Source organism: Elgaria multicarinata, chromosome 11 (assembly GCF_023053635.1).
Source record: "Elgaria multicarinata webbii isolate HBS135686 ecotype San Diego chromosome 11, rElgMul1.1.pri, whole genome shotgun sequence".
In the NCBI taxonomy this organism is placed as follows: domain Eukaryota; kingdom Metazoa; phylum Chordata; class Lepidosauria; order Squamata; family Anguidae; genus Elgaria; species Elgaria multicarinata.
This window is the reverse complement of record NC_086181.1, coordinates 41,939,674-41,956,244: the sequence shown is the minus strand read 5'-3', so window position 1 is coordinate 41,956,244 and position 16,571 is coordinate 41,939,674. Positions and strand designations below refer to the sequence as shown.

Here is a 16,571-nt window from a genome sequence, read left to right as displayed (position 1 = left end):
ATCAGTCGCATTTAATTTCAGGTTTTCCCCTAAATTTCTGTTGATTCTGAGAGTGAAAATTGTAGTGAAATTACACACTTTTAATTTAGATAAGTTTGTCACATTTCATCATGCTGTCAGTCATTTATGATAGATTGTGCCTTTTCGCACCCCTTCAGTTCACCTTGGTTCACCCATCAGTTTGGCAACGTGGATGGCCACCCACCTTGCCCATCCCGAAGGCTGGCCCTGTTGGCAGTTTTCAGCATGTGGTTTTCCTTTGTTCCAATGTATCTGTGTACAAGTGGCAAAGTTATCTTGGCTGTGGAGATCTTCTCCATCTTATAAAAATGCAATAAATATATAAATTAAATCTCCTGTGCTGTATTATTGGTTAGCATCTTTTCCATTAGATGTTATTTTTTTGTGCTGAGGCCTGAACTGAGTACTAGGGAACAGATAATGAGGATGATGCATTAGAGAAGTTGTGTTTTTTCTTCCTTCCTGATATATTTTTTATGAATACCAAACAAAGGTTTCAGGAGCATATAGATTAGTATAACAATAATTCTACATTCTCTCAGTCTACTTCATCTGTTGCCTTCTCAGCTATCTTTTCCTAGAACCTGTTCTGTGATGGAAGCCTCATGATGAATATTCTAGTGTGGACAAATTTCCAGTTCTCAGTGGCAAGGCTTGGGAAATTGTACAGCTCCAGATGTGGTTGTACTTCTAAGCCTCACATCAAGCCTAGCTAGCATGGAAAATGGTCAGGGATATGGTCAGTTTATCTTTTTAAACTAGCCTTCCCTGGACTGTAACTTATTCTGGTTTTATGCGATTTTAAATTCTTAAATTGGATTCTATGGTTTTCGTTGTAAACTGCCCAGATAGCCTAGCCTGTTAGACAGTATAAAAATATAATTAATGAATAAAATTTTGTGTCCCTAGTTGACAGCTGGTTGGCCACTGTGTGAAGAGAGTGCTAGATGGACCCTTGGTCTGATCCAACATGGCTCTTCTTATGTGCTTATGTGCTTAAAGCAATTTGTCTTGCTCTACAGATTGGAATGTGAGGTCAGAGTGTATTGTGCCTTAGCATTTAAGAAAGTATTCTGGGAAAGTCTGTTAGGAGTCCTTAAACAAATTGTGAGGAATTTCTCAGCTTCCCATCTTAAGCCACAAAGAATGCCTTCAGCCATGGCTAGACAAGGGTGTTGGAGGGCAACGATCTCGGGATTTTATGATCACGGATTTATCACCCTCACCTACAAACAGTGCACAACATCGCGGCCACCATTTCCATTTTTTTTAAAGGAAAAGAAGTGCATGAGTGCTCATACACAATGGTGAGGTTGTTGTTGTGGTTTTTTTTTTTTTTTTTTTTTTAAAAAACACCTCTCTCTCCCCCATCCCACCCCCAATGAGCACAGAGCTTCTGAGGAGCTCTGTACCCCATGCCTGGCTCCACTTAATTACTCGAGAGAAGCCGGGACAATGCACAACTCCAAGCTACACATCCTGTGGTCTTGGGATCATCCTGAGACCAAGGAAAAAGTGGGCTAACAGGGAAGGGCGATATCCTGGGCCATGGGACGGATCACCCCTCCCTGCCCCAGATCCCCTGTGCATCATGTGGATGCACAGGGGTGATCCCAGGGTGATCACCCGAATATTGCCCCCTCTAGCCATGGCCTTGATTTCTTCTAATATGAAATAAAATTTGAAATATGTTTCTAAAAATTTGTAAATAAAACAAATGTAATATTGTCAGGAGCAAATGAGGGCTTTTGTCTAAGCTGAGATTCACTTCCTCTCACTGTTTATTACACCTCAGTATAAATGAGCTACACAGATTGCCAACCTCTATCCTGTTCTTTTTTTGTTCCACATTTAAAAGCAGACCTTGTAATGCCGTTCGTAGCTCTGAACTTTAGGACCAAAAAGAAAAGTTTTTGATGGAAAACTGCATACAAAAATCAATATGTAAGAGGAAATTGTGGGTCAGGAACTGGAGGGGAGGCACCAAGTCTCCCAGTCTCTGTCCCTGGCTGCAACACTATTAGATGCACCCAAAAGTCTCTTAGAGTGTTTGGCTCCCCAGGGGCCCTACATAGTGTCCAATCAAGCAAATTGATGAAGAAACAATCATCCTTGCATTTGAAACCACAAACCATCATGCTCACCTGTCCATTTCATTTCTCTCACAGCCAATGGCGGATTCTAATTTTAAGCTGCTGCTGCCCCCCCTTGTGAGAATTTGGAGGAGAGTTGTTCGGCTGCATATTGAGTTTTCTATATGCGACATTTATTGTCCACTCCTGATGCCTTTTTAACTGTGGTTTACAGGTTCTTTAGACATCACTTCCTAAACTAGGGTGACCATATGAAAAGGAGGACAGGGCTCCTGTATCTTTAACAGTTGCATAGAAAAGGGAATTTCAGCAGGTGTCATTTGTATATATGGAAAACCTGGTGAACTTCTCTCTTCATCACCACAGTTAAAGGTGCAGGAGCTATACTAGAGTGACCAGATTTAAAAGAGGGCAGGGCACCTGCAGCTTTAACTGGTGTGATGAAGAGGAAATTAAACCAGGTTCTCCATATATACGAATTAGGGATGTGCTCCGCTCCGATTAGGAGCGTAGAAGCAGTAGCGGATTGGCCTGCTCCGCCTTACCCAGAGGCGGAGTAGGAGCGGACCGTGGACCCCCTAGAAGCAAGGCGAAGAGAAGCGACCATTTTTCGGAGCTCCGAGTTCAGGCGGAGCGCTCCGGTCGCCATCTTGAAAACATTTCGCCATAGGATTGCATTGCGGCAAATAATCGCGCATAACTACGTTGTTTTTGAAGCTATCGCTCTGGAAATTCTTGTGCTCAGAGAGTCGTGGATGGGGGTCATTTTGAGACCACTCTCACCTCTCTGCGTGCTGTGGTTCACGTGCAATATTTTTTTAAAAATCGGGTCAACCGCGCGTCTCAAACTGCGTTTCGGCTTTTCGCCCATAGGATTGCATTGAGGGAAAGAATCGGGGATAACTGGGGGGGGTTTAAGCTATCGTTCTGAAAATTCTTGTGCACAGAGAGTCGTGGATGGGGGTCATTTTGAGACCACTCTCAACTTTCTGCGTGCTGTGGTTCACGTGCAATATTTTTTTAAAAATCGGGTCAACCGCGCGGCTCAAACTGCGTTTCGGCTTTTCGCCCATAGGATTGCATTGAGGGAAAGAATCGGGGATAACTGGGGGGGGTTTTAAGCTATCGTTCTGAAAATTCTTGTGCACAGAGAGTCGTGGATGGGGGTCATTTTGAGACCACTCTCAACTTTCTGCATCGTACGGGTCGCGGGCTAGAAGTTTTTAAAAAATCGGCGGGAAAAATACCTTTTTCAAAGGGCTGAGGGGCAGAGTCAGCTCCCGGTCATGATGATCCCAAAGTTGGAGGAGGGCATAGGCAAAACAGGTAACTTGGGATTCTGGGAAACTTCTCTTTCTTCATCTGAACGGGCTTTTCCCCGTGTTTTTTAACACAGTAGCCCCACCAAATGCACAAACACAACCTGAAATCATATACTAAGCCAAGAATAAGAGATAGAAACACAGCACTGCTCCAAACCCTAACCTTGGTGAACAACTGAATCGATGTGGTGCAAGGGGATGAGCTCCCCTAGGGCATCTCATCGTGGACGTGCCCCCACTCTCTCCTGCACTGGAAGGCCATAGAGCCTTCCAAAGAGAGTAAAACGGTGGAGCAATGCCTATCATGAGTTGAAGTGAATGGTCACTTTTCAGTGGTAGAGCAATGCCTGTTATGAGTTGAAGTGAGCGTTTTACTTCTTCTCAGAGCTGTTGGTGGCTGTCATTGTCTTGAACTGGCAGCTACTTCCCCCTCCCCCGGGCACGTCCCCCTATTGCTGGTAAAAGACAGATATAGCCTTTTTAAAAAAATTCTTCTTGCTGTTTATTGAGCAACACTGCTTCTTTTAATTCCACCCCTCCTTTGTTTATTGATTGATTTATTCCATTTTATATGCATTACTGGCTTATCCTTGGCTCACTTCCTTATGCCCCCAGAAATGCCAGCTGCATGCCTGCCTGCCTTCCCTCCCTCCTCCCCTGCCCACCTCGCAGGGATGTTGTGTGTGGGGTGCCCGATTTTCAAAAATTCGCCAAAAATCAGGGGATGATGGGATTGCTTTGAAACTTGGCATGCGTGTGTATATCCCCATGAGGTGTCATGGTGCCAAACATGAGGTTTCTAACTTGAACAGAAAAAAAGTTGTATAATTTTTTAGCTTTCAATGCAAGCCTATGGGGGGGGGAAACGGAGCTCCGGATCCGGATCCGGAGCTTCGGGCGGAGCGGAGCGGAAGGGGGCGGAGCGGGGGCGGGGCGGAGCGGCCCGATCCGAAAAATGGCGGATCTGCAAGTGAAGCGGAGCGGGGGGTCCGTGCACACCCCTAATACGAATGACACCTGCAGAAATTCCTTTTTCAATAGAACTGTTAAAGATGCAGGAGCCCTGTCCTCCTTTTCATATGGTCACCCTACCTAAACCCACTAGTTTCACCTAGGGGGTTGCTTTTTCGTTTATTGTTTGTTTTAGAACACTTTCCTTCGGTTTGGTGGATTGGTAGAGGCAGGCACAGGGCCTTACTAGACCTACTTTAAAATCCTGTTATATGGAGGGGCCTGCTCGCACTAGAAGTAACAGGGGCTGTCGCTCCTATCCACAATTCGACAACGGGGTAAAGGAAAGCCCGTAACGTCGGCCATTTTGTTTGGGAACTTAAAGGGGCTATGTGCGCAGGAGTGCAAAAATGATAAAGGTAGGCTTTAAAAAAGGGGGGTTCCCCTCTCCCCCTGCCCCCGATTTCCCCACCTGCCCATGATCCCGCCCACCCGCAATCTCCAATCACACCCACCCACCCGCGATCTCTGATCCCCCCATCCCCCCCAAACTGCCCACCTACCCGCGATCTCTGATTCCCCCCATCTGCCTGGCTCCGTTCCCCCCCCCCATCTCCCCACCCTGCCCTGATGGCCACAATGTTCCTGTAGAGTACTGCACACCACTTTTCCCGGCTAGTCACGAGTAAATGCGGTAGCCAAAAAAAGTGGTGGAATGGGCTACACGCCTGCAGTCTCGGGCTCAGCCCAATACCATGGGAAATACCGGGCCACCACCGGTGCCGGTTATCTTGGGCCAAGGGAGGGTTACCCCGCCTGAGTGTGGGATCCCCTGTGCATCATCTGGATGCACAGGGCTACCCCGTCATCTAGCAAGGCCCACAGTTAGAGTAAAAAGCAATGGTGATCATTCTGAGGCACTGTTTCTGTTACAGATGATGCCTGAGGCATTAAGGGTTTGGCAGCCCCAGTGGGGGGAGAAGGGTTACCTGTGAGGCCAACTCTCATGACACACCCAGTGTTCCACAGCCCAAGGGGGGAGTTACACGGAAAGACCTCTCCTCCCCAAAAGGGTAGTGATTATACAGACACCACTCAGCAGGCATAGAACGTTTGGCCCAATATAATGGCTACTGACTTGCTGCTATAGGATAGGGGCCTGCCGAGGTTTCGCTTTCCAGTTTTTCAATACACATGGCCCCGTTTTTGTACCATACACACTTGTCTCATGTCTTTATCCCCCCACCCTTTCACCAGCAATGGAGGAAATAGTAGGACAAATGGAGAAGAAATTGGTCAGTCCCCTTCACTTCTCTGATGGAGGGGCAAAGGGGACTCACCTGGCTTTGTACAATTTCCCTCCTTCCAGCAATGGAGAAAAGAGGTGGGCAGATGTTGAAGAAGAGTCAGTTGGCCAGGACTCATTGGCCACCCCAACCCACCTCCTGAACTTTGAGAACTTAAAACAAAAACAAGTCTTAACATTTCCCCTCCAAAAAATCTTATTGCCTTGTTGTGTGTTTTGCTCAGCATTGAACTCTGGAAAAGTGGAATCAAGCTCCCAGTTCTAATTCCATTAGGAAGCAGAGAAGACTTGTGCACACATGTAAGGGAGAGGGGGGAATACTGGCATTTTGCTACCAAAAGTGCACCTGATCACTCAAGCTTTTAAAGTAATTTTCTTCCTTTGCAATTATCCAAATTAATGTAATTAATATAACACCTGGTCAATTCTCCAACTTCTTCCCTAAAAGCAAGAGAAAACAAATAATAAGTGTTAGTGGTCATTATTAAACCCCTTTGCCAGGGAGACCTGGGAATAAGCACGAGAAGGCTGGCAGGGCTCTGTGAGATTCATCTCTGACAATTTGTGGGTCTTCATCTTCTCAGACAGACATGTGATTGGAATCTAGGTCATCTCAGCTGGCATTAAGCTAGGAATCCCTTTCCTGCGAAAATTAAGTCTAACTTCCAGGCTTAAGAGGTTTTTTGGCAAAGTCAAGCACCATCCAACATGCATGAAGTCTGGCCGTCCCTGTACATGTCAACAACAGTGTGTGTGGAGCAACGCTTTAACAATAGGCTGTTGTGGCTAATGCTGTTGTCACTTCTACTGCCTCTTCCAGTTTGCACATTCAACATAGATGTTGTGAGATGTCCTATGAATGACCCTCTTCCTATTCCACATGAGTGGTACCAGCCGGGTGGCCTCATTATTGGTGGGATCGCTTCTCAGATCTTTTATACCTTTGATAAACTTTCATTCAAGAAACATCCTTCTCAAGGATTTTTTGAGATTCCACAGTAAGGATTTATCTACTCACCTTCTGCATGTTTTGAGCTATGGCCGACTATAATAATAATAATAATGATGATGATGATGATGATGATTCTTAGATAAGTTCTGAGTTTCACTAAGGAACTGTTATATGAATTAAAACATATCTTCATTTTTAAAGGTGTTCAAATTAGATTTTGATGAGTTTGTTTGCACATCTCTAGATTTATCCAAAATGCAGCCATTTTAATAGAGGAAATACAACAACCTTTAAATATAAAAAACTTCAATGGCAGCTTTCTAGCTTTGGCTTAAACTTTAAATCTTTAGACGCTGCTGTTTTCTTATCTGCCTGCAGGTAGTTACAAGAATGTGTTGCTGTGATAGCTTTTTGCATGGTGCTTTCACCATCATTTTGCTTTTCAATGAGAAATGATCATTCTGTGATCGCTGAATGCAATTACCTTAGTCTGGTATTATGTGAAACACTATGAAATGCTTTCAGAAATATATGTGGCAGTGTTCCCTTCTTTGGAGGGCATGAGAATCTGGAGGTGGAATATGCAGATCATGTCCTATTGTTCTATTGCAATGATGGAGTTTGGAAAGAAATGTTTCCTCCCTTGTTGGCCACCAAACGACATTTTATGTTAAAAATCATCCCATTGGTATAGCTGGCCATCTCCCTTGTTACTGTCCTCTGAGCTTCCCTCAGAGTAGGCACCTCTCAGAAGACCTTAGATATTATTCATACTAGAGAGCATTCTAAGTCATTCAGAGGTGGTGCGTGTCATTCTGGGATAGTGAAATATTGACTTCATTATTTGTAGAATTCTCTCCTGAAATAATACCCTCTCTGTATTGGCAGTGTGGTGACAAAGTTCTATCAGCACAGTCTTGCCATGTCATTTGCAGTGAATGAGATCAACAGGAATTCCAAGATCTTGCCCAATGTCACACTTGGTTTCCACATCTATGACAGCTATTACAATACAAGGATGACCTACAGGACCACCCTGGATTTGCTCTACAAACTGCATAGATTTGTCCCCAACTACAAATGTGACACCCAGAAGAAACTGGTAGCCATCATTGGGGGTCTTGGCATTGAAACCTCCTCCTGTATAGCAGAGGTTTTACAGATTTACAACATTCCACAGGTAGGCATAAACATGCAGCTGCATATAGAAATTGCTCCTAACATAGCTCTAAAATATGTGTACATGTTATTTCAGCTCACATATGGCTCATTTGCTTCAGAAAGGATTAAAACCATGCAGATTTCATCCTTTTACCGTATGGTCCCAAATGAAGATCATCAGTATATAGGCATAATCCAGTTACTTCAACATTTTATGTGGACATGGGTTGGAATCTTTATTGTGGATGACAACAGTGGAGAACATTTCCTGCAGGTCCTGGAGCCATTGCTATCCCAGCATGGAATCTGTTCAGCCTTCACAGAAATAATCCCACAACAAGTTCACCTGGATGATTGGAACAAATTTCATGATGTAATGTCAAGCATTTTTTTCCGATTCGGAGATCCCAAAGTCAGTGTATTTATCTTGTATGGAGAATCTTTGACCATTGCAATCTTGAGAACAATAATATTTTTGCATGGTCCTGAAAGCAAGAAAAACACATCTTTTGGAAAAGTATGGATTATCACAACTCAGATTGATTTCATATCAACAGGTCTTCAGAAGGGTTGGGATTATCAGCTGTTTGAAGGTTCCATTGCATTCATGATTCACTCAAAAGATATTTTAGGGTTCAAGGAATATCTTGAGAACATAAAGCCTAACTGGACTCAAAGAACAACCTTTCTCAAAGTTATCTGGGAACAAGCGTTTGACTGCTTATTTCCAGATTTAAACACATTGGTGGAAAACAATGAAACATGTACTGGAGAGGAAAGGCTAGATAGTCTTGCTACAGATCTTTTTGAAATGCACATGACTGGCCAAAGCTACAGTGTCTATAATGCCGTCTATGCTTTAGGTCATGCTTTGCATTCCATGGACATATCTAGATCCAATCCCAGGCCAATGGTGGGGGTTCACGGTGTTGACCTTCAGTCTTTGCAGCCTTGGCAGGTAATTCTACAGGCAAAATATTATTTCAATGAAGAGATCAGTGTTATGTGCAGCTACTTCAGCTTTCCCTCTATGAGTTATTGGGGGAAAGTTGTTATACAAAGTTATGTTGCGTTACTGTACACTTCCTTCAATATTTGCAGCTTGAAAAGAATTTCCAATTGAAGTCTAAAGCACATCATTTCCTCTCAGTGTCTTTTTCTCTTTCCACTAGCTCCATGCATATCTTGATGGCATTTTGTTTAACAACTCAGCAAAGGAAACCATGTCATTTAATGAAAAAAGGGAAATGGGAGGAGAATTTGATGTTGTGAATATGGTGACCTTCCCAAACAAGTCCTTCCAGAAAGTAAAAGTTGGTAGGTTGGATCCCTGTGCTCCTGAAGGAGAAGAACTCACAATTAATGAGGATATGATTGTGTGGCACAGATGTTTTAACCAGGTATGGATTCTGGGATAGTCTTCATCAGGGCCAGGGCCAGACTATTTTGCACCCTAGGCAAGGCGAGCTACTTGTACCCCACCCCACCCCAATTTTTTGCCAACTTTGATTTTTAAGAACAATTGATGTAGTTGCTGAGCCGACTAGTCTCTTTTCCAACATTGTAGAGTGTATGTAAGTTTTTATAAGTTTGAGCTTTGAGAAAATACGTTCACCACTTGCCACTGATAGAGGAAATGTGAGAAGGATCCTTACAGCAACAGAAACATTAGGCACATTATCCAGTAGTTTTTGTTGTAGTGTGAAGAGAAGTAATTCTTGAGGCAGCCTTCGAGCTATTGCTATAAGTTCGCAATACAGATCTTCAGCAGCAATATCTGCAGTAGTAATGATTTTTTTCCAAATTCTTGCAGTCCTGAAGTACATCTTCAGGATGGGATTATGCCCCTTCCATTGGTGCTAGTCAATAAATGCTATTGGGAAACTAGGGTATTGGCTTTAATGGAATGGTGTGTGTGTGTGTGTGTGTGTGTGTGTGTGTGTGTGTGTGTTGAAACAAATGAATAAAATGTTCACCTGGCTTGTACTCATCTCTGTATTGACTTGGCTCTAATTACTGTAGTGCTCTGAAAATTTGAATCGTGAAGCATATCATGGGCATTCATAGTGGAGGTGAAAGAATTTTATATTTTTTTCAAAAAGGGATTTGGTTTGGGGGGAAGTCTAGATGCCTTCTGGAGAAACCCCTTCTAAATTCTCTGGGACATACAGCCAGTCCCAAGATTGCAGTTTGAGGCCGCAACCCTGTACATACTTAGGGTGCAACCCTGCGCATGTTTAGACCGGGGGGGGGGGAACTCCTACAATTTCCAGAATGTCTCCAGACAGCAAGGCTGGCTTAGGCATGCTGGGAATTGTAAGACTTTTTTTCAATCTAAACATGCTTAGATTATGCCCATACCCAAGAAGTCCCATTGATCCCACCGAGGACTTACTTCCAAGTAAGCACGCGTAGGAGAGCACTTACCATAGCCCCAAACGAGCCTTCATTTCTGTATCATCCACAGCCTAACTCTATGGAGGAAGGACAGAACACTTCCCTGCTCCTAGTAGGAAGCCAAGTTTGCCCCTTCCTGCGTGTGTCAGTCACACAGCGACAGGGGAGCGGAAGCGCAGACCAAGGCTGCTGCTGCTTGTCGCAGCCTCTTGGCTTCTTCGAGGGTGTGGGGGAGGGGCGAGCACTAAGGAAAGTGCTTTAGTGAATCATAGCTGGGGTCTTGCGTGGCTTGTTGGTCTAGTGTTGCTGGGCAGGGAAACAGCCATGTCAGTGGGCAGTGATGTGGAGCGACTGACGGCGGACCTGAGAGGGGCAGGGGATGAGGAGGAGTGGCTCTATGGCAGTACAAATCTGTCTCCTACACCCCGGTCCTCTCAAATGTGTCTGTGTGTCTCTCCCTCTCGTCCCCCCATTTCCTCAGGTTAATTTGGGCCTGGATTTTAGGTAAGGCTGTGATCCGCTTCTCTTCGGTTTGGAGAAGCAATAGCAAAGCTGGAAGCTTTGCCTCCATTAAAGGTGGAGGAGAAGCGAGTTGGGGGCTAGCGAAGCATTGCAAAGAGAAGTAGCCACAAGTGAATCGATCCGCTTTTCGCAAAGCGCTCCACCCACCATTTTGGATAGTTTTCCCCGTAGGATTGCATTGTGGAAAAGATTAGCATATAACTTTTTTGTTTTGAAACCCACATCCCTGAAACTTGCTGTGCTTAGAGAGTGGTGTTGGGGGTCATTTTGTGGAGATGTTCAGACTTTTTCATCCTGTGGTTTGCTTGCTATTAATTTGTTTAAAATAGCTTAAAGTGGGAGGGGGGTAAGGTTTTTTTTTAAGCGATGAGAGGCAGATTCAACTCCCAGTTATGATCACCGGATGAAGCATCCTCCAATCCCAATGTTGGAGGGGGGGGGAGTAAGCAAAACGGGGTACTTAGTAACTTGGGATACTGGGTAACTTTTCTTTCTTTGTTTGAATGGACTTTTTCCAGTGTTTTTGAAGCAGTAGTCCCACCAAACGCACAAACACAGCCTTAAATCATATACTAAGTAAATAAATAACAGATAGGAAACACAGCACTGCTACCCACCCTAACTTTGGTGAACAACTGAATAGATGTGGTGCAAGGGGATGATGGCCATAGGGCATGTGGACATGCCCAGTGCACACTCCTGCCCTTGGAGGTTCATCAGAATCCTCCAAAGGTTAGCCAGTGAAGCTACTATGCCTCTCATGAGTTGAAGTGTGTGGTAGCTTCTGAAAGACTGGTACCTAGAAAGGACCAGTCAAATTGGCACTGTTCCCCCTCCCCCTGGGCACGTCCACTTTCCTCTTACTGGTAAAAGACAGACATAACCTTTTTTAAAATAAAAAATATTGTTGTTGTTGTGATTCAGCAACACTGCTGCAGTACTTTTAATTCCACCCCTCCTGTATTTATTTATTTATTAAATTTATATACCACCCCATAGCCCAAGCTCACCTGGCTTTCCCTCTTCAGTGAAATCAGGCAGGCTTTCATTGTGGTTAAACTTCTTATTGTTGTTGTTGATTATTATTATTATTATTATTATTATTATTATTATTATTAATAATAATAATAATAATACTGCTATTATTAACATTATTATTATTATTATTATTTACTAATGGCTGTGTGATCACACTGTAGTCAATCAACTCTGAAGCAAGGAAGACAAAGCTTTACTCTATTCTCCTAGCCCCCAAAAGGCATCTCTCTGTGCTGTTCCCACCTCACAAGGCTGGTTTGCATTACTGGCTTTGATAGCCTGGAAAGTGGAAACAATCTTTGGCTCACTTACTTGTGCCCCCAGAAATGTCTGCTGCATGCCCGCCTTCCCGCCTCCTCCTGGGTGTTGTCATTGTGGGGTATTGGAATCTGCTGCCTGGGACTTACTTCCCCATAGATCTATGGCACAGTGTGTGTGTGTCTCTCTCTCTCTGTGTGTGTGTGGCACCTCTCTGCCGGCCTCTCTGCCCTCCTGGTGCCTGGGAGATGTAGATGGGCTGTGTGGGTCAACCCCACAAGCCGCTTGCATGCTTGCCCCCAGTGCTTCAGGCAAGGGCATAGCCACTGCCTGCTTCTGCCTCTCCTCTTCTGTGCCCACCTCACAGGGATGGTTGTGTGTGTTTTGCTTTGACTCAGGGCATTAGTCCTTCCTGCGCTCACCCTGTTTAGCCTTCGTGAAGTTCCAAGTAAATTTTTGAAGTTTGGAAGAAGATTCATAAGGTTTATCTTTAAATACTCCTCAATTCATGGCATGTTGGGATTTCCTTTGAAATGGCCATGAATGAGGAAAGCCCATTTAGCTGTCTGCAGCTTTAAAAATCCCTGAGATATTTGGATTTCTGAAAATGGGGTTGGGGGATTATAAAAAAAATTCCCAAAAATCAGTGGAGGCTCGGATTAACTTCCAACTGGGCATGAAGATGGATACATGGATAAGCTCTCATGATGCCAATTTTGAGGTTTCTAAGATGAAAACTGATGTAGTTCTAGCATGGGACTTGAATTGGGGTGAGTAAAAAGGAAAAAAAATCATCAAAAATCAGGGGATGATGAGATATGCTTGAAACTTGCCATGAATATGATCTAGATTGCATATGTGAGGGTGCCCACATTCAAGTTTGTATCTGTACAGATGTCAGAGTAAATCCCATTTTTGAAACTGTGGTGTATGGTTTTCAAAATTTCCCCCCAAATCAGGGGATGCTCAGATTTGCTTCCAACTAGGATGGAATGTGGATACATGGATAAGCTCTCATGGTGCCAATTTTGAGGTTTCTAACGTTAACAGAAAAATGTTGAGGTTTCTAACGTTAACAGAAAAAAGTTATAGGCATTTGGATTTCAATGCAAGTCTATGGGTGAAAAGAACAGAGCTCCGATTCGGATCCGGAGCTCCGCAGCGAAGCGGAGTGGACCACTGGTGGATTGGCACAGAGTGGAGCGGACCTGATCTGAAAGTTGTTGATTGGGATCTGAAGCAGATCAGGGGATCCGTGCAAAGCCCTAGTTCTACGGGGCAGCAGCAGCGTGCCGTTGCAGGGCTTACTCTGTGCCCCTCTTAGGTCTGTGCCCTAGGCACCTGCCTTGTTGGCCTAAATGGTAGTGCAAGCCCTGGTCTTCATACATTATTTATTTTCCAAATGTGTAATCAGGGTCCACAACATCTCCTATCTGTCTAAGCTGATCTTGAGAAAGGTGATAAAACTCTAGAATAATGTCACTGCTGAGCACATTCAACAATTGTGATGAGGAAGAGCAAAATATCTCTGTGCAGGTGTATAGATACAGATACAGTTGTAGATATGTATACTTGGGATAAAATAGCATCTCATACACATGAAGTATAAAACAGTAGGTTTAAATCATGGGAACCATATGCAAGAGAGGAACATGCAGGCAAAATAATTCATTCAGGGAACATATTTCAATTAATAAATGACGCATAGAGAAGGTCCCAGGTTCCATCCATGGATAAATGAATGTAGCCAACTATCCTCATCCATGAGTCAGTGTTCATCTTGAAACTGGGGGTTCCACAAGTGGAACCACACTTAAATGTGGTGAGCTATCCTCATCCAAGATTGAGCGTTCTTCCTGAAACTGGGGGTTCCACCTGTGTCCTCCTCCAAGAGTGGTGGTGGTGATGGAGGGGATAGCACTGGCTTCCATACTGAAGGAGTGGGGTCCATTCTAACTTCTTTCCTGAATACGGATAGGTGCTTCCCATTTCTGTCTGCAATGCACACTGTCAGCCTGGTAATGAAAAGAAAAAGAAGGAAGGGGAAAAGTTTTGCTGCTATGATTGCAATCCATGCTCAGAAGGGAAGATTTCAAATGAGACTGGTAAGTAAAGCACTTCTCTGATTTTTCCATGCAACACTGGGTGTTCTTCCCTGATGAAATGGAACTGAAACGTGAGCTTCATCTTTTATTTTGTTTTTAGATATGAATGACTGTTTCAAATGCCCAGAAGATCATTATCCAAACAAGAATAAACATGGTTGCATTCCAAAAGTTATGAACTTCCTGTCTTATGGTGAACCTTTAGGGATCAGTTTAACCTCAGTTGCTATTTCTTTTTCTCTGATCACAGCCTTGGTGCTAGGCATTTTCGTCAACCAGAGAGATACGCCCATAGTCAAAGCCAATAACCGGGACCTCACCTACACTCTGCTCATCTCCCTCCTGCTCTGCTTCCTCTCTTCATTGCTATTCCTCAGACAACCAGTCAAATTGACCTGCCTTCTTCGACAACCAACTTTTGGCATTATCTTCTCAGTGGCTGTTTCTTGTGTCTTGGCAAAAACCACCATTGTTTCCCTGGTATTCAGAGCCACAAAGCCTGGATCTGGGTTAAAGCGATGGGTTGGGAAAACACTGGCTCATTTCATTGTCCTTCCATGCACTCTTATTCAATGCACCATTTGCATCATCTGGCTGGCAACCTCTCCTCCTTTTCCTGATTTTGACATGCACTCTGCTACTGAAGAAATCATTCTGATATGTAATGAAGGCTCAGTCACCATGTTTTACTGTGTCCTGGGCTACATGGGTTTCCTGGCCATTGCCAGCTTCATTGTGGCCTTCCAGGCCCGCAAGTTACCTGACAGTTTTAATGAAGCCAAGTTTATTACATTCAGCATGTTGGTGTTTTGCAGTGTGTGGGTTTCCTTTGTCCCTACCTACCTAAGCACAAAAGGCAAAGCCATGGTGGCTGTGGAGATCTTCTCCATCTTGTTCTCCAGTGCTGGTTTACTGGGCTGCATCTTTTTCCCCAAAGGCTACATTATTGTGTTGAGGCCCGAACTGAACAGCAGGGAGCACTTAATAAGGAGATAGATAGATAGATAGATAGATAGATAGATAGATAGATAGATCTTCTAGCTCTGTCCTGCATGCCATTAAAGCATGTTTTAGTATTAGAAGTTGCCAACTGGGGCCTTAGCTATACATAAGTTTTATCCTGGGATCGTCCTGGGGTTGTCCCTGTCTGCTCCTGGGATATCCAGTGTGTCATTTAGATGAACAGGGATGACTCCGGGATGACCCTGGGATAGGCCTTAGGCCTGGGTAAGCAGTGTGACAAACGTAGACCCTTTCCCCCACCTCCTCTAGGGAGGTTAGAGCCACCATGTGGGAGTCTTGTCTGGATAATATTTCCCCTTTCCTTGATCTGATTCTTCTTGGGCAGCATTGTTGTTTCACACAACAGTCCCAGCCAAGTGTTCCTTGACAATCTTTCATTCTTGGATAATACAGTTAAAATATCCCCGACCTCACAGGGAAACACTCTCAGGCCTAATCTACACTGTATACTGCTTCATACCACTTTCACAGTGTTATATCATGCTTGGTGCGGCTCCTGCCTTTTATATACCTCTTTCGTACCACTTTCATATGCAATATCCTGCTTGGTGGACAGCCACCCGGCTTGCCTCCAAAAAAAATCTAATTACCTCCATTCTGAAATATGGCTCTCTACTCAGTAGGCATGTCCAATGCCTGGTTAGTGTCCTGCATGTCATTTAAGCAGTTTAGCATGTTTTCGTGGCAAGAGTTGCCAACTGGGTCTGCACTGTTGCAAACACAGACCCATTTCCCCTCCTCTGGGGAGATTAGAGGCACCAGGGTTTGGCAGTCTTGACTGGATACTTGAGTGAATGCTATATCTCCTTTCCTTTATTTGATTCTTCTTGGGCAGCATTGTTGTTTCACAGAACAGTCCCAGCCAAGCATTCCTTGAACATCTTTCATTCTTGGATAATACAGTTAAAATATCCCCGACCTCACAGGGAAACACTCTCAGGCCTAATCTACACTGTATACTGCTTTCATACCACTTTCATAGTGTTATATCATGCTTGGTGTGGCTCCTGCTTTTTACATACCTCTTTCGTACCACTTTCAAATGTAATATCCTGCTTGGTTTAGATTGGGCCGCTGTTTCTGGATAACTCTACCCCCAGTACTGGATGGTTAGCAGACCTAACCATTCCTGCCTGGCACCATTTTTAGGGGTTGGCGAAAGAACAATGTTTGATCTCACCAAGATTCTTAGAACATCAGCTTGTCACTCATATCTCCTCATTTTGCTCTCATTTTGCAACCAAATTGTACTCAAAGACAAGCAGCAAGATGATGCTCTGAAAATTTTCCAATTCACAAAAAACAAACAGTGGATGCAAACATGAATACAAATCAACTAGGAATGAGTGGTAGGCTGACGTTCTGAGCTGTGAAAATAAACATTTTGGAAAACAATTCACACAAATTTCCAAAGTTGTGAAC

General features: G+C 44.0%; 1 protein-coding gene across 1 annotated transcript; it reads left to right on the top strand.

Annotated features, from left to right (window-relative positions):
- Window positions 1-6,548: 6,548 nt before the first annotated feature.
- On the top strand, window positions 6,549-15,122 carry LOC134405925 (vomeronasal type-2 receptor 26-like). The gene is made up of 5 exons (XM_063137175.1): window positions 6,549-6,691; window positions 7,534-7,825; window positions 8,979-9,206; window positions 14,000-14,126; window positions 14,377-15,122. The coding sequence occupies exons 1-5, from the start codon at window positions 6,549-6,551 to the stop codon at window positions 15,120-15,122; spliced, it is 1,536 nt and encodes a 511-aa protein (XP_062993245.1).
- The last annotated feature ends 1,449 nt before the right edge of the window (window positions 15,123-16,571 follow it).